The sequence below is a fragment of the Enhydra lutris genome, unplaced genomic scaffold, assembly GCF_002288905.1.
Source record: "Enhydra lutris kenyoni isolate GAN:26980312 unplaced genomic scaffold, ASM228890v2 scaffoldscaffold29, whole genome shotgun sequence".
NCBI classification, from domain to species: Eukaryota; Metazoa; Chordata; class Mammalia; order Carnivora; family Mustelidae; genus Enhydra; species Enhydra lutris.
Window position 1 is genome coordinate 18,594,450 of NW_019154113.1, and position 15,946 is coordinate 18,610,395.

The 15,946-nt window shown below is 51.9% G+C and overlaps 1 protein-coding gene across 1 annotated transcript in view; it reads left to right on the forward strand.

Moving 5' to 3' along the window:
- The first annotated feature begins 332 nt into the window (after positions 1–332).
- LOC111152706 (alpha kinase 3) overlaps positions 333–15,946 on the forward strand; it is a 38,993-nt gene continuing 23,379 nt past the window's right edge. Inside the window, exons 1-4 of the mRNA XM_022511278.1 lie at positions 333–490; positions 599–720; positions 11,366–11,483; positions 12,073–13,315. Of these exons, the coding sequence (XP_022366986.1) occupies positions 333–490; positions 599–720; positions 11,366–11,483; positions 12,073–13,315 (1,641 nt within the window). The remainder of the gene's footprint in view (positions 491–598; positions 721–11,365; positions 11,484–12,072; positions 13,316–15,946) is intronic.

The following is a 15,946-nucleotide window of genomic DNA, read 5'->3' on the forward strand; positions in this document are numbered from 1 at the left end:
CTTGGATCTGGACCCCGGGCATTGGCTGGCTTATTCGTTGTTTATTATGACATATGCTCATACATTCGGGGGCATTTCTTCTGAGCCTAAACATTTGGAGAGGCCCCTGAACTGTGTCTCCTTGAGGGTTGACTGGCTTTCCCTCTTTGGCATGGATGGAAGCCCTGCTGTGCTGGGGTCTTCATCTCCGAGGCTGGGCCTGTCCGAATGTGTGCCACCCCCATGCACGAGCTTTCCTGGAGATAAACGGTAGAGGGTAAAGCAAGGCCCTCTGACAAGGATGGGAAGGGGACACCAGGGCTGGTGGTTCAGCATGCTTAGGAGCCTGGCCCATGGTCAGAAGCCTGCCTATTGGAATGGGTCTGGATCAGGATTCCATCCAGCCCCTCGGTTCCATCCCTGCCACCCGCCTGGCCAGGACATCTGGCTCCCTTGAAGAAAGACTTGCTCAGGTACTGGAGCCATGGCCACGGGATGATGGATGGATATGGTAAGATAGAAGTTGCTTTGGACAACACCAGTCTGAACTGGGCGATACCAGATATCTTGGCGGGGTGTGGGGGGAAGACCACTCTGAAAAGTTCTTTGCCTCTCCTAGGAGCACCTTCTGCTCCATCATTGCTCAGCTAACAGAGGAGACCCAGCCGCTATTCGAGACCACGCTCAAGTCCCGGGCTGTGTCCCAGGACAGTGACGCCAAGTTCACCTGCATCGTCACAGGTAATGAAGCCCTCTGTATGGTCCACACCAGGGTCACTGCACACAGAAGGGTCCCGGGGGGCTGTGGGTCCAGGCACAGAAGGGGTTGGCTCTTTGCACAAAACTGGACAAGTTCATATTCATTTCCTTAGCTTTCTCTCCAGCTGAATCTCCCTGGGTGGGCTGGGGTCCCTTTCTCCTCCCATTCTGGAGCCACATACACGCCCCGCTCTTCTTCAAAACCTATCTTCAGTAAAGGTTCTTAACCCTCGGGCAAACATAGACAACTAATGAATCTTAGTTGCAAGGGAAGAAGCTCTCCAGCTGAAAAAGGTTTTTGAGGTCATTTTCCCAAATATCCCCATTTTAGAGTTGAGGGTGTTGAGGCTTGGGAGGGTCAAGCCTGGGAGACAGTGAGGTCTCGTGCTTCCGGCTGCAGACCACCCGGCTGGAAGGCGGATCCGCCCCCTTCCCAGTTATGTGATACAGAAGAGGTTGCAGAACCTTGCACGACCTTGCAGTGCCTCGTCTGTAAAGTGGGGATGATAATAGTAGGAACCTTATATGATTATCGTGAGACCGATTGCTTCAAACCTGCAAAGCATTTGGAATAGTGCCTGGTGTACATTGAGTAATGGTAAGTGCTAGAGATGAAGACTACTACTACTCGCTTTTCCCTGAGCTCCACGGCCGGATTTGGCAGTACCGGAGGCAGAGTGATGGTCCTTGGGAAGGGAGGAGGGTGGGGTGGGTGTACCGGAAAGCTGGCCTTGAGAATGGCCTCCCCTCCAGACCTCCCGTCACACCAGCCTGACCTCTCTGTGGGCCTGCAGGTCTGCCCCCCCCAGCCGTGCGGCCATCAGACCAAGGGGCCCAGGTTAAGCTTCCCTCTGAGAGCCCCCCCCTTCCCCAGTAAATCAAAGGCATTGGTGGTTTCCACGTGTGACATGCCCTGATTCTGGGGGACCTGTCTGCCCCAGCCATCTAAACAGCTTCTCTGGGACTGGGTGCCCCCAGGCAGTTCTCACCCTGACCCAGAAGCCTCTGAGCTCCAAGCTGAGAACCCTGTCTGTTCCAGGGGACTCAGACTTCTGCCAACATCCCTTACATTTGCGCGGCATGACCCATTTTGCAACATTCATCTGTTTCCATTGTCACTGGATTCTTACAAAACCTGGTGAAGTAAGTGCTATTATTAGTCCAGTTTTACGGAGAACCCAAAATAGGTTAGGTGACTTGCCAAAGTCCGCGAAGTTGGTGAGGAGGAAATGCTAGTTCTGCTCTCTGTAGCATTTGAGGCTGCTTGCTTATGCCCGCTTTGTGACTGTGGCGCTAACGGTTTTCTGGACAAACCTGGCTCTTTCACAAATTTATGCTTTTACATCTGCTATTTTCCCTATATCGAAGGTCCTTAATCCTTCTTTTTAAAGGAAATTAATTTTTATGTAATCAAATGCATACATGCACATAATGTGCATCTTCAAATTATACTAGCAGGCGTGTATCAAAGTACAGCGTTCACTCCTCCCACCGGTTTGTCTTCCCGGAAGCAACCGTCTTCCCCTTTTAGCTACTAGTGTATACATTTAGTTCTAAGTGTATACATTTCCACAATGCTGAGTAATAATGTGACTGTTGCTAACTTTCGAGACTTCGGGTTTTCATGCTAGCCGATCTTCCTGTTACAGTGGATAGGGAATTAGCTCTGTCTTCATTTTCTCTGTTTCTCTTCACTTATCTCCTCAATATAGTTATGTCATAATTTTTGCTTAAATCAGTATTTCCTGTTTACCTTATTTCTAGGCACTATTATTCATAACTGAAGATTGTACTATACTACGATTACATTTCTTTCTTCTGTCTTTACTTGTTAGTATTTCTTTAACTTTTCATTTAATTGCTTTGTTTTGTTGCTATCTATTGCTAGATTTTTTTTAATTTTTTTTAATTTTTTTTTTAAAGATTTTATTTTTATTTATTTGTCAGAGAGAGAGAGGGAGAGAGAGCAAGCACAGGCAGACAGAGTGGCAGGCAGAGGCAGAGGGAGAAGCAGGCTCCCCGACGAGCAAGGAGTCCGATGTGGGACTCGATCCCAGGACGCTGGGATCATGACCTGAGCCGAAGGCAGCGGCTTAACCAACTGAGCCACCCAGGCATCCCTATTGCTAGATTTTCTTATCCCATTCAGTAGCCTCTTCCTACAGTTTCCTACAAGGTCACGGTCATCAGTCCTCTCGTCAGCTGCTTCCCTTGGAGACCTCTCTCTTGGAGATCTCTGTTCTTCTGTTTCAACTGGTAGCCTTTTAGACCAGACACACAGCTGTTTTTGTTTTTTTGTTGTTTTTACTTATTTTTTTTACTTATTTTTTTTTTACTTATTTATTTGACACACAGACAGAGATCACAAGTAGGCAGAGAAGCAGGCAGAGAGAGAGGAGGAAGCAGGCTCCCCGCTGAGCAGAGAGCCCGATGCGGGGCTCGATCCCAGGACCCCACCTGAGCCAAAGGCAGAGGCTAAACCGACGGAGCCACCCAGGCACACCCAGACACACAGCTGTTATCCTACGTTTTCTCTTTGTCTTTCTCCTGGGTTTGATTGAGTTTCCTGGATCTCATATGGTCCTTTTTCCTGGCTTCTCCTCTGGCTTTACTGAACTACAACCTTCAACAGTGTCATCACATAAGAAGACATCCTACCAGAGATGGTGCGACGACGGGAGGCATGGCGTGACACACTCGCCACCTCTCTCTCCTTCCAGCCTTTCCGCTCCAGTGTGACTCAGTTGCTTTCTGCACTTGATGCACGCCTGGCATCCTGGGATCTCCCTTTACCATCGTCCTATATGTCCCCTTTACCTCTCTCCTGTGACAAATTGCCCAGTTTTTATAGTACACATTTTTCTTTTTCTTGATTTACATTCTTGTTTTGGTCGCTTCTTAGAGTATGTGGGAAGTAAATGTTAGACAACTCCTGACTGAAAAAAAATTTTTTTTAATTTTTTATTTTACTCTTGATGGAGAGTTTGGCTAGGTATGGAATTATAGAATTCTAAGTTGCAAATAATTGTCCTTGAGCATTTTGAAGACGTTGTTGCATTGTCTTCTTTCTCCCAACATTAGTGTTCAGAGCAGGAAGATGGTTTAACTCCTCATTCTCGACAGGAGACTGGTTTTGTTTGTTTGTTTGTTGTTTCCTCTCTGGAAGCTTGTAAGAATGTTCTGATGTTTCATAAGGATGTAACTTGATATGGGTGTCTTTTCAACCTGGGGCGTGCTTGGACTCTTTCAATCTAGTAACCGATGGCCTCTAGGTCTGGGAAATTTGAGATCATTTTGATGTTGGCTTGTCCCACCTGTTTTCTCTGCTCCTTCCTTCTGGAACTCTTGTTACATGGATATCTGCTCCCCTGGACTCATTCTCTCCTTTTCTTTTCCTTTCTTCCCCTTTTATCTATATGTCTTTTTGCTGTCTTTCTGGGAGATTTCCTCAGTGTTCTCTTTCCACTCTTCCGCTGGGCTTTTAATTTCGAAGACCTTAATTTTTTTCCCCCTGTGGCATCCTGTTCTTCATGAATGTACCATCTTCTCTTAGCTCTCTGACGCTAGTAATGGTAGTTTTCTAAAAGTTTCCTTCTCCCTGCATAGCTTGAGTTCCTTCCAATTTGCTTTTTTTTTTTTTTTTTTAAATTTGTTTTCATCCTTAGTCTTCTATGTATAGGCTGTCTTCAGACACCTAGCGATCCTTAGCTGTCAGATAATGGTTAAGAGTGGAGACCAAAAATCTGGTTGTTGGTTCTGAGGAAGCAGGAGGGTCCTGAAAACCTGGGGCTTCCTTGTAGGGAGATCTGGCAGCCACTGTGGGAACTGAGAAAGCAAGTTTCTTTAATCCCTTCATCTTGGGCTAGCTAGCATTCCTAGTGAATACTCTTTCCATGTCTTGCCTGGGGGACGGGTAGAGATTTTCCAGGAGCTATGCAGATTGTAGGGTTGGGTGGGCTCTCATCAGAGAGCATTTATTTTATGCATACAATTACTACATTTTCGTTTCCCACAGAGTAGCCAAGCTCTCAGCTGTGCTGGCTTACCCTCGGGATAAACTTCTACCTTTCCAGATAATCATCCTCACCTTTGGCCATGGGGGCGGGAAGAAGTAGTTACCTAGCGGTATGGAGCGGGTGAGGGGATCCAGAGATCTGATGGTTTTTCATGCACCTTATAACCTCTCCTCCTTTCCCTTTCCCCCAAGTGATTGCTTGCAGTTATGCCTTTCGGGGGCTTTTCCAGTGCTCAAAGGGTAGCTCTCCGTTCCCCCATTGCTATGTTAGGGTTCAGCTGTCCAGGCTCCGTAGAGCCTGTGTCCACTGTCCATCTGCTTTCTGACTTCCAGACTGTTGTTCCTCCTGTTGCTTGGCTCATCTGTTCTCCTCTTCCCTGTGGTTTTATGTCTTTTAATTTAAAAATCTCGTTAGAGTACTCATAGTGGAGAGAGTGAAAACAGGTGATATGCTCATTCTGTCTTTTTACCTCGAAGCCTACTCCTTTGCTGGAAAATTCCTTCTCATCTTTCAAAGCCCAGACCACATGGCTTATCCTCTAGGACATCATCCATCTCTAGCACTGCCACGGAAATCTCTTGCTGTATCTGTTTCTCTGCTCCTCCAGGAAAACTGTGAGATCTGTGAGGATAGAGTGCAAACCAGGCACACGCTGCCTTTCTGGAAAAAGCACAAAGAAGGCGCTCAGTACCTGTTGGCCGAATGCCTGTTCCTCTTGGTCGCAGCTGCTGCTGGGGACTTGGGCCGCCTGAGAGGGGCAGGCATCGGGGACTGGTCTCCCTTCTCTCTCTCTTCCTTTCTACCCTTCGTAGCCATGGACTCTGAGAGGGATGTTGGAGAAGCCAGACAGGAGTCTGATTTCCAGAATCTTGGGGCATTTTATCAATACACCCCATTGTCATTATGAAGCTTGGCCCTGTTTTAAGCCCAACCCAAAGAAGCAAACCTTTATCCCCTCCGTTGAGATAACATCCATGTCTCATGATGACCAACCAAGGCCATGGTCTTCTTTCTGCTCAGGAGCACCTGCCATACCCAGGTCTCTAGCACTCCCATTTGGGGCTGTAAGATTTCCAGAGCTCTAGGTATTGCTAATATCCATACCTTAGTCCCCTGTTGTCCCTAACTTCCTTCTCCCCACTCCTTGCCCCCCACACATAAAAAAAAATCTGAGGTCATTTGAGTTTTATGCAGTAGATTAAGGAGGAGGTCTCCGTGATCGCCATAGTCCACCGTCAATAAGCCTTTTCCAGTTAGCAAGGAAGGAAGGGGGAGGGGGAAGCAGGACCAGAAAAAGCAGAGAACAAAGGAGACAGGAGCTGAGTCTCCTGATCCGGAGGAGTAGATGGTAGATCAGTCTCTGGCTGAGACCGGCCTCCATGGGAGACTCACGTGGTGATCCCAGCTTGTGTCCGTGGAGATAAAATGACCACCTGTGTCCGTCCTCCTCCCACCCTGCTGGTAGCATTCCCTCCTTAAACTAGACTGTGATGAGTCAGGCCCATCAGGGCCCCCTGCCAGCAGCAGGTGATGCTTTCTTGGGGGGGTCAAAACCTAGACCGAATGAGGGAGAGGAGTCTGTGCCCCTTCTCCTGCTGGCTGAGCTCGGGAAGAAGTCCTTGTGGTCTTGGAGAAGGATTATACAACCCAGAGTCTCTCCCCTCTTGGAGGGGGGGATGGTAGACTTTGACCCTGTTTTCTGACTGTCTCCCCCAGGGGCTCCCTTGGTCAGAAAGCTACTTTGATGTTGCTCATCTTTGTCCAGCATGGTGGCCCTTTCTCCCACTCTCCTCAACTCTGTGGATTCTGTGTTGGTGCATGTGCATGTATGTGTGCATAGATGTTGAGGCAGGAGGCAGAAGCAGCCAAAGACTCTGGACAGTGACTGAGCCTTTAGACAGAACCAAGTTCCAGAGAAACACCTTTCTTAGAGAAATGAGTCTAATACAATGAATGCTGGGAATACAAACCTACATATTGGTCCCAGAATCCTCACCAGAAAGAGCATCAGTAAAGGGAAAAGGAAGCCAGGTACCTTGTGACTCTGGCTGTCACTTTACTTCCCAGAGCCCTGTCTCTCTTTTGTGTGAAACACAGATTAAAACCCCTGACTTTCCTGTTTTGTAGAAAAGAGGGATTTGAATTTGGTTCTTCTGCATATCATCAGCTAGATGATTTTGGGCAGAAGTCTTCATTTCATGGGCCTTAAATTCCTCTTCTTTTTTATTTTTAAGATCTTATTTGTTTGACAGAGAGAGAGAGAGAGAGAGAGAGAGAGAGCTCAAGCAGGGGGAGCATCAGAGGAAGGGGGAGAAGCAGGCTGAGCAGGGAGCCCAACACGGAGCTCGATCTCAGGACCCTGGGATCATGGCCTGAGCCAAAGGCAGATGCTTAACTGACTGAGCCACCCAGGTGCCCTGAATTCCTCTTCTTAAATTGGGGATTAATAACAGTATATTCCTTGTAGGATTTTTGTGATGATTACATAATACAAGAAAAACGTTCAGCTTGGTACCTGGCCCGTAGTGAGTCCCTTAGTAAGTGTGAAGAATCCTCACAGGATTGTGAGGAGGGCCAGACCGTTTGAAAGCTCTTTGAGAACTCCAACATGGGTTTCATCATTAATGATCTCTACCACCTGAGCTTCTCAAACTGATTGGTTGGGACAAGGCTGCAAGTCTTCAGGTTGGGTTCGAGACTTAGGCCTGTCGCCTGTGAATCAGAGGTCTCGGGGGGGAAGGGGGAGGGGGAATGGGGAAAGCCCCAGGCTGTGGGACCGTTGTGGGCTCTCCTAGCCAGAGCCGAATGTGTGTGTGTGCCCACTTGTGGACACACATGCATGGGCAGGAGTGTGTATGCAGCTGGGAGGGAAGGAACGTTCCTGGTTTTTTGTGTGTTTTAGAATATAGTTCATATCATCCAGGGCACAAGGAAATGTTTTCTGTCCAAATAGAAGTGTTTCTAAAAACCCACTACTGCCACAGAGCCCTGAGCTGCCAGGTTGGCCACCATTTTGTGAAGAGGCATCAGAGGACATCATGGGGGCTGAGAAGTCAGCCTTGGGCTGGTGGGGTCCGTTCCGTTATCTCCTTCCCTGTCCCAGCTTGATGGACTCAGATGCCCTGGAGGTTAAGGCCCTACTGGGCAGATCATGAGGCTGGAAGGCTCTGAGCCGGGCCCTTGGAGGGATGAGGTCATCACACAGGATGGAGGGGACACCTGTGCTGGCCTTGGCCCCACGCGGTGATGTAACCAGGGGCTTTAGCTCACAGTGGAAACATGGGGCTCGCTTTACAGTCAGGGCTGCCCAGAGTTTGTTCCTGGCCGACTCCAGCACAGCTTCCCCTCCTGTGCTCCCTGCTCCTGGACGCAGTCCCCCGGCATGCCCTTTGCCTCCCACCCCCACACGCTATTGCTACGGTTCCTGCGTCAGGCGTGCCGGCCCCATCTGTCTCCTGCTTGTTTGCTCTCTCACTCCCTTCCTCACTCCTTTACTCCCTCATCCATCAGGGTTTTGTAAGTGACCACTCTGGGCCAGGCCCTGACTTAGGTGCCGGAGACACAACAGCAGGGAAGACAGAATTCCTGCGCAAGTGGGACGTGGGTCTAGAAGAGATAGACAGGGACACAGGTCACCACAGGGGCATGACTCCTGCCGTGAAGGGGAGGGGCAGACACTGAACTTTACATTTTCTGAAATTCCGCCCACCCTTCACGGCCAGTTCCAGTGCCACTCACACCATAAAGCCCTTGCCGATATCCCAGCCACAGGTGTTTGGTCCCCTCTCGGCACCCAGAGCACTTAGTGTATTTGTCTATAAATATTTAATGAGCGTTGGTTCCAGACCAGGCACTATTCTAGGAACCGGGGACACAGCGGTGACTAACACAGATAAGTCACGAACCGATGTTCCCCTGGGGGTTGGCGAGGTGTCCGCCACCTAACAAAGTCCTCTGTGTGTAACGTGTCAAATGGCAGTGGGTTCTACACACTAAACACAGTGAGAGGGGCAGAGGCGTGGGGGGAGAGGCTTCTGTTTTACGCAGGGAGGGAGAGAAGGCCCCTCTGAGAAGGTAATGTGAGGACAGAAAGTGAGGGAATAGGGACCCCTGGGTGGCTCATCTGTTAAGTGGCTGCCTTCAGCTCAGGTCATGATCCCAGGGTCCTGGGATTGAGCCCCACATCGGGCTCCCTGCTCAATGGGGAGTCTGCTTCTCCCTCTGCCTGCTGCTCTGCCTACTTGTACTCTCTGTCAAATAAATAAATAAAATCTTTAAAAAATTTTTAAAAATAAAAAAAAAGTGAGGGAATAGAGGTGGGTGGCTTGCACCATGTGTTAGAGGCGAGTCAGTCGGACCCTGTAGCTGGGGTGGGGGGTGGGTAGCATCGAGCAAGGCCCAGAGTGGAAGAGTGGTGGGAGACGAGGCAGTGGGTGGGGGGCACCGATCAGGAGAACCTGTGCGGATTGGGAGCTCCTGGGTGTTTAGAGCAGAGCAGTGCCACGACCTGACTTGACTTGCAAAGGCTCACTCTGGCTGCTGTGTAGACGGGGGCTGAACAGAAGCAAGAGCGGGAGCAGTGAGGTCAGCGGGGGGTAATTACAGAGACTGACATGTGAGATGGGGCTGGGGACTGCTTGGTGGTGGGGAGTGGCGAGAAGAGACCAGGTTGTGGATATATTCTGAAGGGAGGGCCCGTAGGATTGTCTGATGGCGCGGATGGGAGAAAAAGGAAGGAATAAAGGAATACCTCCAGATTTGGGGCCCAAATCAACTTAGAAGGATAAAGTCACCGGGTACCAAGCTATGCCACAACTGTCCTGGAGGGGCATGGGAGGAGCTGGGCCCGGGGAATGGTAAGTCCCAGACCTATCAGACCTCGCAGGGGTGGTGTCAGACATCAGGAACCTGGTCAGAATCAGGAACCAGGAGTTCAGGGGGGAGGTCTGGGCTGGACGTACAAACGTGGAAGTCACGAGCACACAGATCTTTAAAGCCCACTGGTCAGCCTCAGACCTCAGGTTATACGGAGAGAGAGCAGGAAGCGGTTCTGGGGCCCAAGCCCTGGGGCACCTCCCACTCACAGGCTCTGGTGGTGAGGGGGATGGATGAAGGAAATTAGAAAGAGTGGCCCATGATGCAGGAAGAATGCTCCAAGGAGTGAGAAGGTCCCAGGGAGTGGGCATCGACACCAACAGATTGAACAGATGAGGGATGAGAATTGCCAGGAGACTTGGCGACATGCGAGTCAGGAGTGACCTCCACGGACACGATTCTGGTGCTGTGTGCGCACACAAGCCTGATGGGAGGGGAGGGAGGAAGACAGAGTGCAGAGAACGTTCTTGTAAAATTCATGCAGCAGGCTTGCGTGCCAGTGGTGATGTCACAGAGGGGAACGGTTTGCTGATGCAGGCAAGAGCAGGAAAAATTGTTGGAGAGATGTCCTTGGTGAGGCAAGAGGAGATGGGGTCCAGTGAGGACAGCTCTGGAGAGGCGTGTGCGCCGCGGACCCATCCACGCGGGAAGGCGGAGCGGATGTGCCCTGACTTAGATTTCCCACTGGACCGTGGGTTCCCCAAGAGCAGACCCCCTGCCGGCCAGGCTTCTGTAGGTGTAATAGCCCTTTCATGGCTCAGCACATGCCTAATATGTATGTTGGAGGGAAGGCGAGCTAAGGGTCTTTGAATTCGGATCGACAGTGTAAATCATTTGGGAGTCGGCTTAAGGAATGAAGCAGAGTTCACTGGTAAGGCTGGGGGCTTCTTGTGGGACTGATAGGCAGGAGGTCCTCGGCGCCCAGGCAGGGAATGGAGCCAGTCTATGGAAGGATGTTGGGAGCATCTGTCTGTCTCCTATCTCGTATTCTGCCCTCAATATCCCCTTCATTCTTGCTTTTCACTGTAGGCCAGTCCTCATGGAGGACTCGGCCACACCCCTCTGAAGTTCTAGCTCCAGGCCCAAGGCTAGATTGCCTTCAGGTCCTGATTGCCGAAACCTAGGTCAAATAACTAGACTCTGTGAGCTGATTGGGTGTCCATTCCTGGACACACCAGCCATGTGGGGATGGAGGCAGGACAGGTGACTCTAACAGTTGGAAGTGCTCCTTGTAGCCAGGGCTGGAAGTCCCCAGAGAGAAGGGGCCACAGCAGTGAATGAGTGGGTAGGGAAATGTGGATGGATGATGGATGGATGGATGTTCTAGGTGTGTCAGCAAATGAGGCCAGCATTCCAGCAACCTAGGACAAAAGAAGGAGGGCTCTCGGTGTTGGGGTACTGGGGGAGACCTTTGAGGATACAGCTGTTACCACAGTTGAGAATGTAGGTCAGGACCCTGAAGGAAGGAGGCTTGTTACTACCAGCCGAGGCTCTCTGGAAACGTCTTGCTTCTCTGCTAGGAAATTTCTCCTCCATATTTGCCTTCCAGCTGCTGGAGGGGAACAGTTTTCAGCCTTGACATGGGCTAGCTTCTAAGAATAAGCAGAGCCAAATGATAGCCCTTTTCTTCCTGCGGGTGGGGCAGGTAGTCTCGGGAAGCCATTCTCTCCTGTGGCATCCTGTTCTCTCCTTCCACTGTTTTGGAACTGCAACCCAGTCCCCCGTTTCCTTCTTAGGATACCCAGAGCCAGAGGTGACCTGGTACAAGGATGACATAGAGCTGGACCGCTACTGTGGTTTGCCGAAGTACAAGATCACTCACCAGGGCAACCGCCACACACTTCACATTTACAGGTGGGGGCACGCGACCTGTCCTGCTCTCTCTGCGCTCCTGGGGGCCTGTGGCCCCATTAGAGATGGGCTTGGCTGCACGCTGATGTCCAGGCGGGATCTAGGGGTGCCGGGCAGGTTTCTGCTGCTGAGTTGAACTTGCTGGCGAGCTGCCTGCCTGCCAGGGTCTGGGATCTCCAAAGGCCAGGGTGGGAGGACTTCTGACAGCCCAACCAGAGGAGGTCCCAACCCACAGAAACATTTTCCATGAGGTCAGCTACCAAAAAAAGCTCCCGTGTTGTCCTTACTTCACAAGGGCTGTGTGGGTCACCTGATTCTGAAGGGAGCGCTCCTGGGCCCCATGTCTAATCCCTTCTGGAACAGCATGACCTGGGCCAGCTCCCTCCCTGTGGCCAGCTCCCTCCCTGTGGCCAGCCTCAGTTTCCCCAACTGCAATGGGGAGCGCTGGACGGGGTGGCGTGGGGTGCTCAGGGCAGGACTTTGGGGGGCGGGGCAGCATGCTCAGCTCTGGGAGACACGGGCGGCTGGGGGCGGGGTGGGGCCTCCCACCTGGCAGGAGGGGAGAATGGGCATCTCGCGCCCCTCCCTTTAGGTGTCAAGAGGAAGACGCGGCCATCTACCAGGCCTCTGCCCGGAATACCAAGGGCATCGTGTCCTGCTCGGGGGTCTTGGAGGTCGGCACCATGACGGAGTACAAGATCCACCAGCACTGGTTCGCCAAGCTGAAGATCAAGGCCGCCGCAAAGATGCGGGAGATCGAGCAGAGCTGGAAGCCCCAGAAGGAGGTGGTGGGAGACGCCGACACTCTGCGCAAGCTCAGTCCCGACCGCTTCCAGCGGAAACGGCGGCTGAGCAGGGACGAGGCGTCCCTCCCCTCGGCCCCCGCCGGGGAGGCTGAGGACAGGACCCCAGCAGCTTGGCAGGAGGAAGAGGCTGAGCCCGCTCAGCACCCAGCTTTGGGCCTCCTCAACAGCTTTGCTCCCGGAGAAGTGACCACCAACGGGGAGGCTGCCCCCGAGAATGGGGAGGACGGGGAGCACCCCCTGTTGACGTACATCTGCGAGGCCATGGAGCTGGGGCCTCAGCGAGCCCCCAAAGCAGAGTCTGGGGCCAAGAAGAAGAAGAAAGACGAGGAACCTAAGCAAGGTCTCCAGAAGCCAGAGTCAGAGAAGGCGGCTCGAAGCCCAAGTTCTCCTGAAGGCCGTGCCCCTAGTTCAGACAAGTCCGGGACGCAGGGGCCTGCAGAGGTGGAGCAGGTCCAGACCCGGCGCGGAGGCAGGGCTGCGCGGGGGCCGGGGTCCTCTGGAGCAGAGAGCACCAGGAAGCCCGCTCCGGCTGTGGGCGCTCAAGAGCAGGCCCGGGAGGCCCCCGTCCCAGGCCCCATCCCAGGCCCCGTCCCAGCCCCAGACCAGCAAGTGTATTTCTCCCTAAAGGACATGTATCTGGAAAGTACCCTCGCGGGCAGGCCGAAGGGGGAAGAGGGTTCCCAGACCCCAGGCGGCAGGGCACCTGGAGAGAGGCCCCCCGGGAAGGTACCCAGTGAGGCTGGAGGTGAAAAGGGGGCTATTGCCCCCGCCCAGCCCACCACCTCGGCCCCCCAGACAACTAGGCCTTTCAACAGGAAGAGATTTGCCCCTCCGAAGCCCAAAGGGGAGCCCACTGCCAACAGCAAGCCCGATCATTCCCCCAGCGGAGCTCCAGAACCAGGGGCCCAGAGCTCAGGGAAGGCCCCACCTCAGGCCTCCGCCCCAGTGCCCACACCCCCTGCCCGTCGGAGACACGGCCCCCGGGAGAGCCCCCTGCAGGGGCGAGCCGGCCACAGGTCTTCGGGAGAGGTAAGTGTGGGTGTTGGGTACCTGGAGGGCCACTCTGGGAAGCTGAGCTCATGGAAACTCTTGCTCCCTCAGCTCAGCAGCCAGTGTGCAGTGTGCTATTTATAGAAGGGGTGAGGTGGTGGTGGAGTGCCAGCTGGGAGCAGAGGACCACAGGCCTGGCCTTTGCCCCAGCCGATCTCCAGACGGAGGTGGAGGGAGACGATGTCCTTTGGGGAGAAAAGAGCCAGTGGAGGGTTTTCCTGGGGTTCACTGAGGCAGCAGTGTTTCATGGGGAGACTGAGGAGCAGGGGTGAGCTGTAGGGTGTGGTGGGTCTCGACCTGGATGCTTAGATTTCTACGAATATCAACTGTCCAGGAAATTCTGGTTTAATTTGGGTTTTTATCTAAGATTTCAGAGTCAGGCGTACCTATTTGCAATTCTGACTATGCTTAACATCTGGTGATCGGGGCAAGTTATAAAATCAGAATAAAAATGCTACCTATGTCGTAGGCTGTTGGGAGAGCCTGCCTGCTCAGCCGAGGGCCTGGTGCGCGTTAAGAACTAGTAAATGGCAGGAGGAGTAAGATGATTTCTACGGTGGGTGACAGGTGGGGGACCCAGGCCCCCTTTTTTATCTGGGAACAGGAGGGCCATCATTTCCTGGGGATCAGGTGGCCAACGGAGGGAAGGTAGGGATGGGGGTATCCACTGTTCAAAGAAGAGGTGAGCGACAGCACTGAGAAGTTCAGGGAGCAGAGAGGGAGAACGGGATTGAGAAGAGTGACAGAGGGAAGTTTGTCCCCTTTGGTCAGTGCTGCATGTCTCAGGCAGAGGGCAGATCGTATTTCATTTTTATTTTTATTTTTAAAAATTTATTAGAGAGTGAGCGGGGCAGGAGCAGAGCCAGAGGGAAAAGCAGATTTCCCCCCTCCCCCATACAAAGCGGGGCTGGATCCCACAACCCTGAGATCACGACCTGAGCCAAAATCAGGAGTCAGCCAGGCCCCCCCAAAGGGGAAGGCAGACGGTGTTTCACAGGAGTTTTGGGGAGACAGTTTCACAGTGGGCAGAAAAAAGGCCATATTTCTTCTGAGTGGCAGAAAGGGAACGTGTTTCAAGAGGGAGGACAGACGGCAGAAGGGACGAGCTACCTGCCCCGGGACCTCATGGGGGACGGAGCTTCACAGGCGAAGGGGGGGATGCCCTTCCCGCAGAGAGAACTTTTGGCGTTTCAAGAGTGGTGCTGAGTTAGTCTGTGGGGACAGTAGGTCCAGAGGGCTTGGGAGGGGGCGGACCTCAAGCCAGACTCTTGGAGGTTGGTGACTCAGCGCTCACGCTTGGTCTCCGGGGATGCTGGCAGCTGGTGGGCTGAGTTCCTAGTGGCCCTGATGGCGCTGCTCCGCGTGCCTGACCCAGCCCACAGGCAGGGGCCCCCAGGGAGCGCATTCGGGAAGTGACCAGGCCAGCAGCCAAGTCTGACGAAGGCGGCCTCCCTGCCCACAGTGGAGGGGACACCAGGGCCAGGCCGCCTGCCCACTCCCAGCGGGGCCCTCCTTGCCTTTCAGAGGAGCGGCAGGCGCAGGAGAGGTGGCCCGCCCTGGTTCCATGGTCCCTGCGAGACGCATGTGCGACTTCTATTTTCTGTACTTAGAAAATTGTGACATAGATCACACAGGTGAAAAATGCATTTAACGTCTAGGCATACGCCAAACCTGCTGCTCTTTCGTGGCTGAATCCGATTGGTTTCTCATCTTCTCATCCTAGCAAGTCTTTAAAAAATCTCTTGAAAGACACCCATGCTCGTGGTGACAAATATGGGGGGAACCCTTAAAAATTCAATGGGCTAAATAACAGCTCACCTAGAATTCTACCATCGAGAAGCATCGTGATGTATCTACCAATCTTTCTGTATATGCAGTTTTCTTAGTTTTAAAATTCAGTGTGTGTCTTGCTCTTCTGATTCAGTCATATATCCTGCTTTCTTCCCCTCTCATTCTTTCTTTCTTTTTTTTTTTCTTTAAGATTTTATTTATTTATTTGACAGACAGAGATCACAAGTAGGCAGGGAGGCAGGCAGAGAGAGACGGGGAAGCAGGCTCCCTGCTGAGCAGAGAGCCTGATGTGGGGCTCGATCCCAGAACCCTGAGATCATGACCTGACCGGAAGGCAGAGGCTTTAACCCACTGAGCCACCCAGGTGCCCCTCCTTCTCATTATTTCATGAGCATTTTCTCACAGTCCCTAAAAGTTTTCTGGAAAACGTTAATGGTTGTATGGGCTGCCATTTACCATTGAACCACCTCCTATGGTTTAAGCGTTCCTTCCGTATTCTGAGGTTAGTTGAGTATGAATCTACATTTTAAAAATAATTTTTGTTGTTTGAATTTCTCCACTTGACTTTTAAATTAACTTGATGTTGATCTGAGTATGTAGATTCCTTAGATTCCAGCTCGATCTTCGGTTAATTGAATAGGTAATTCCCCCCAATATCATTTGTGGAATATTTAACTCTAAGATATTAATTTGTGATTCTTTCTGTATATACTAATTTTTATACACACTAAAGCCTATTTTAGTTCCTGTGTATACCTATCACAACCCATTAATCTGGTTATCGATCCTCACAGCAGAATGATCTTGTTTTAATGATTG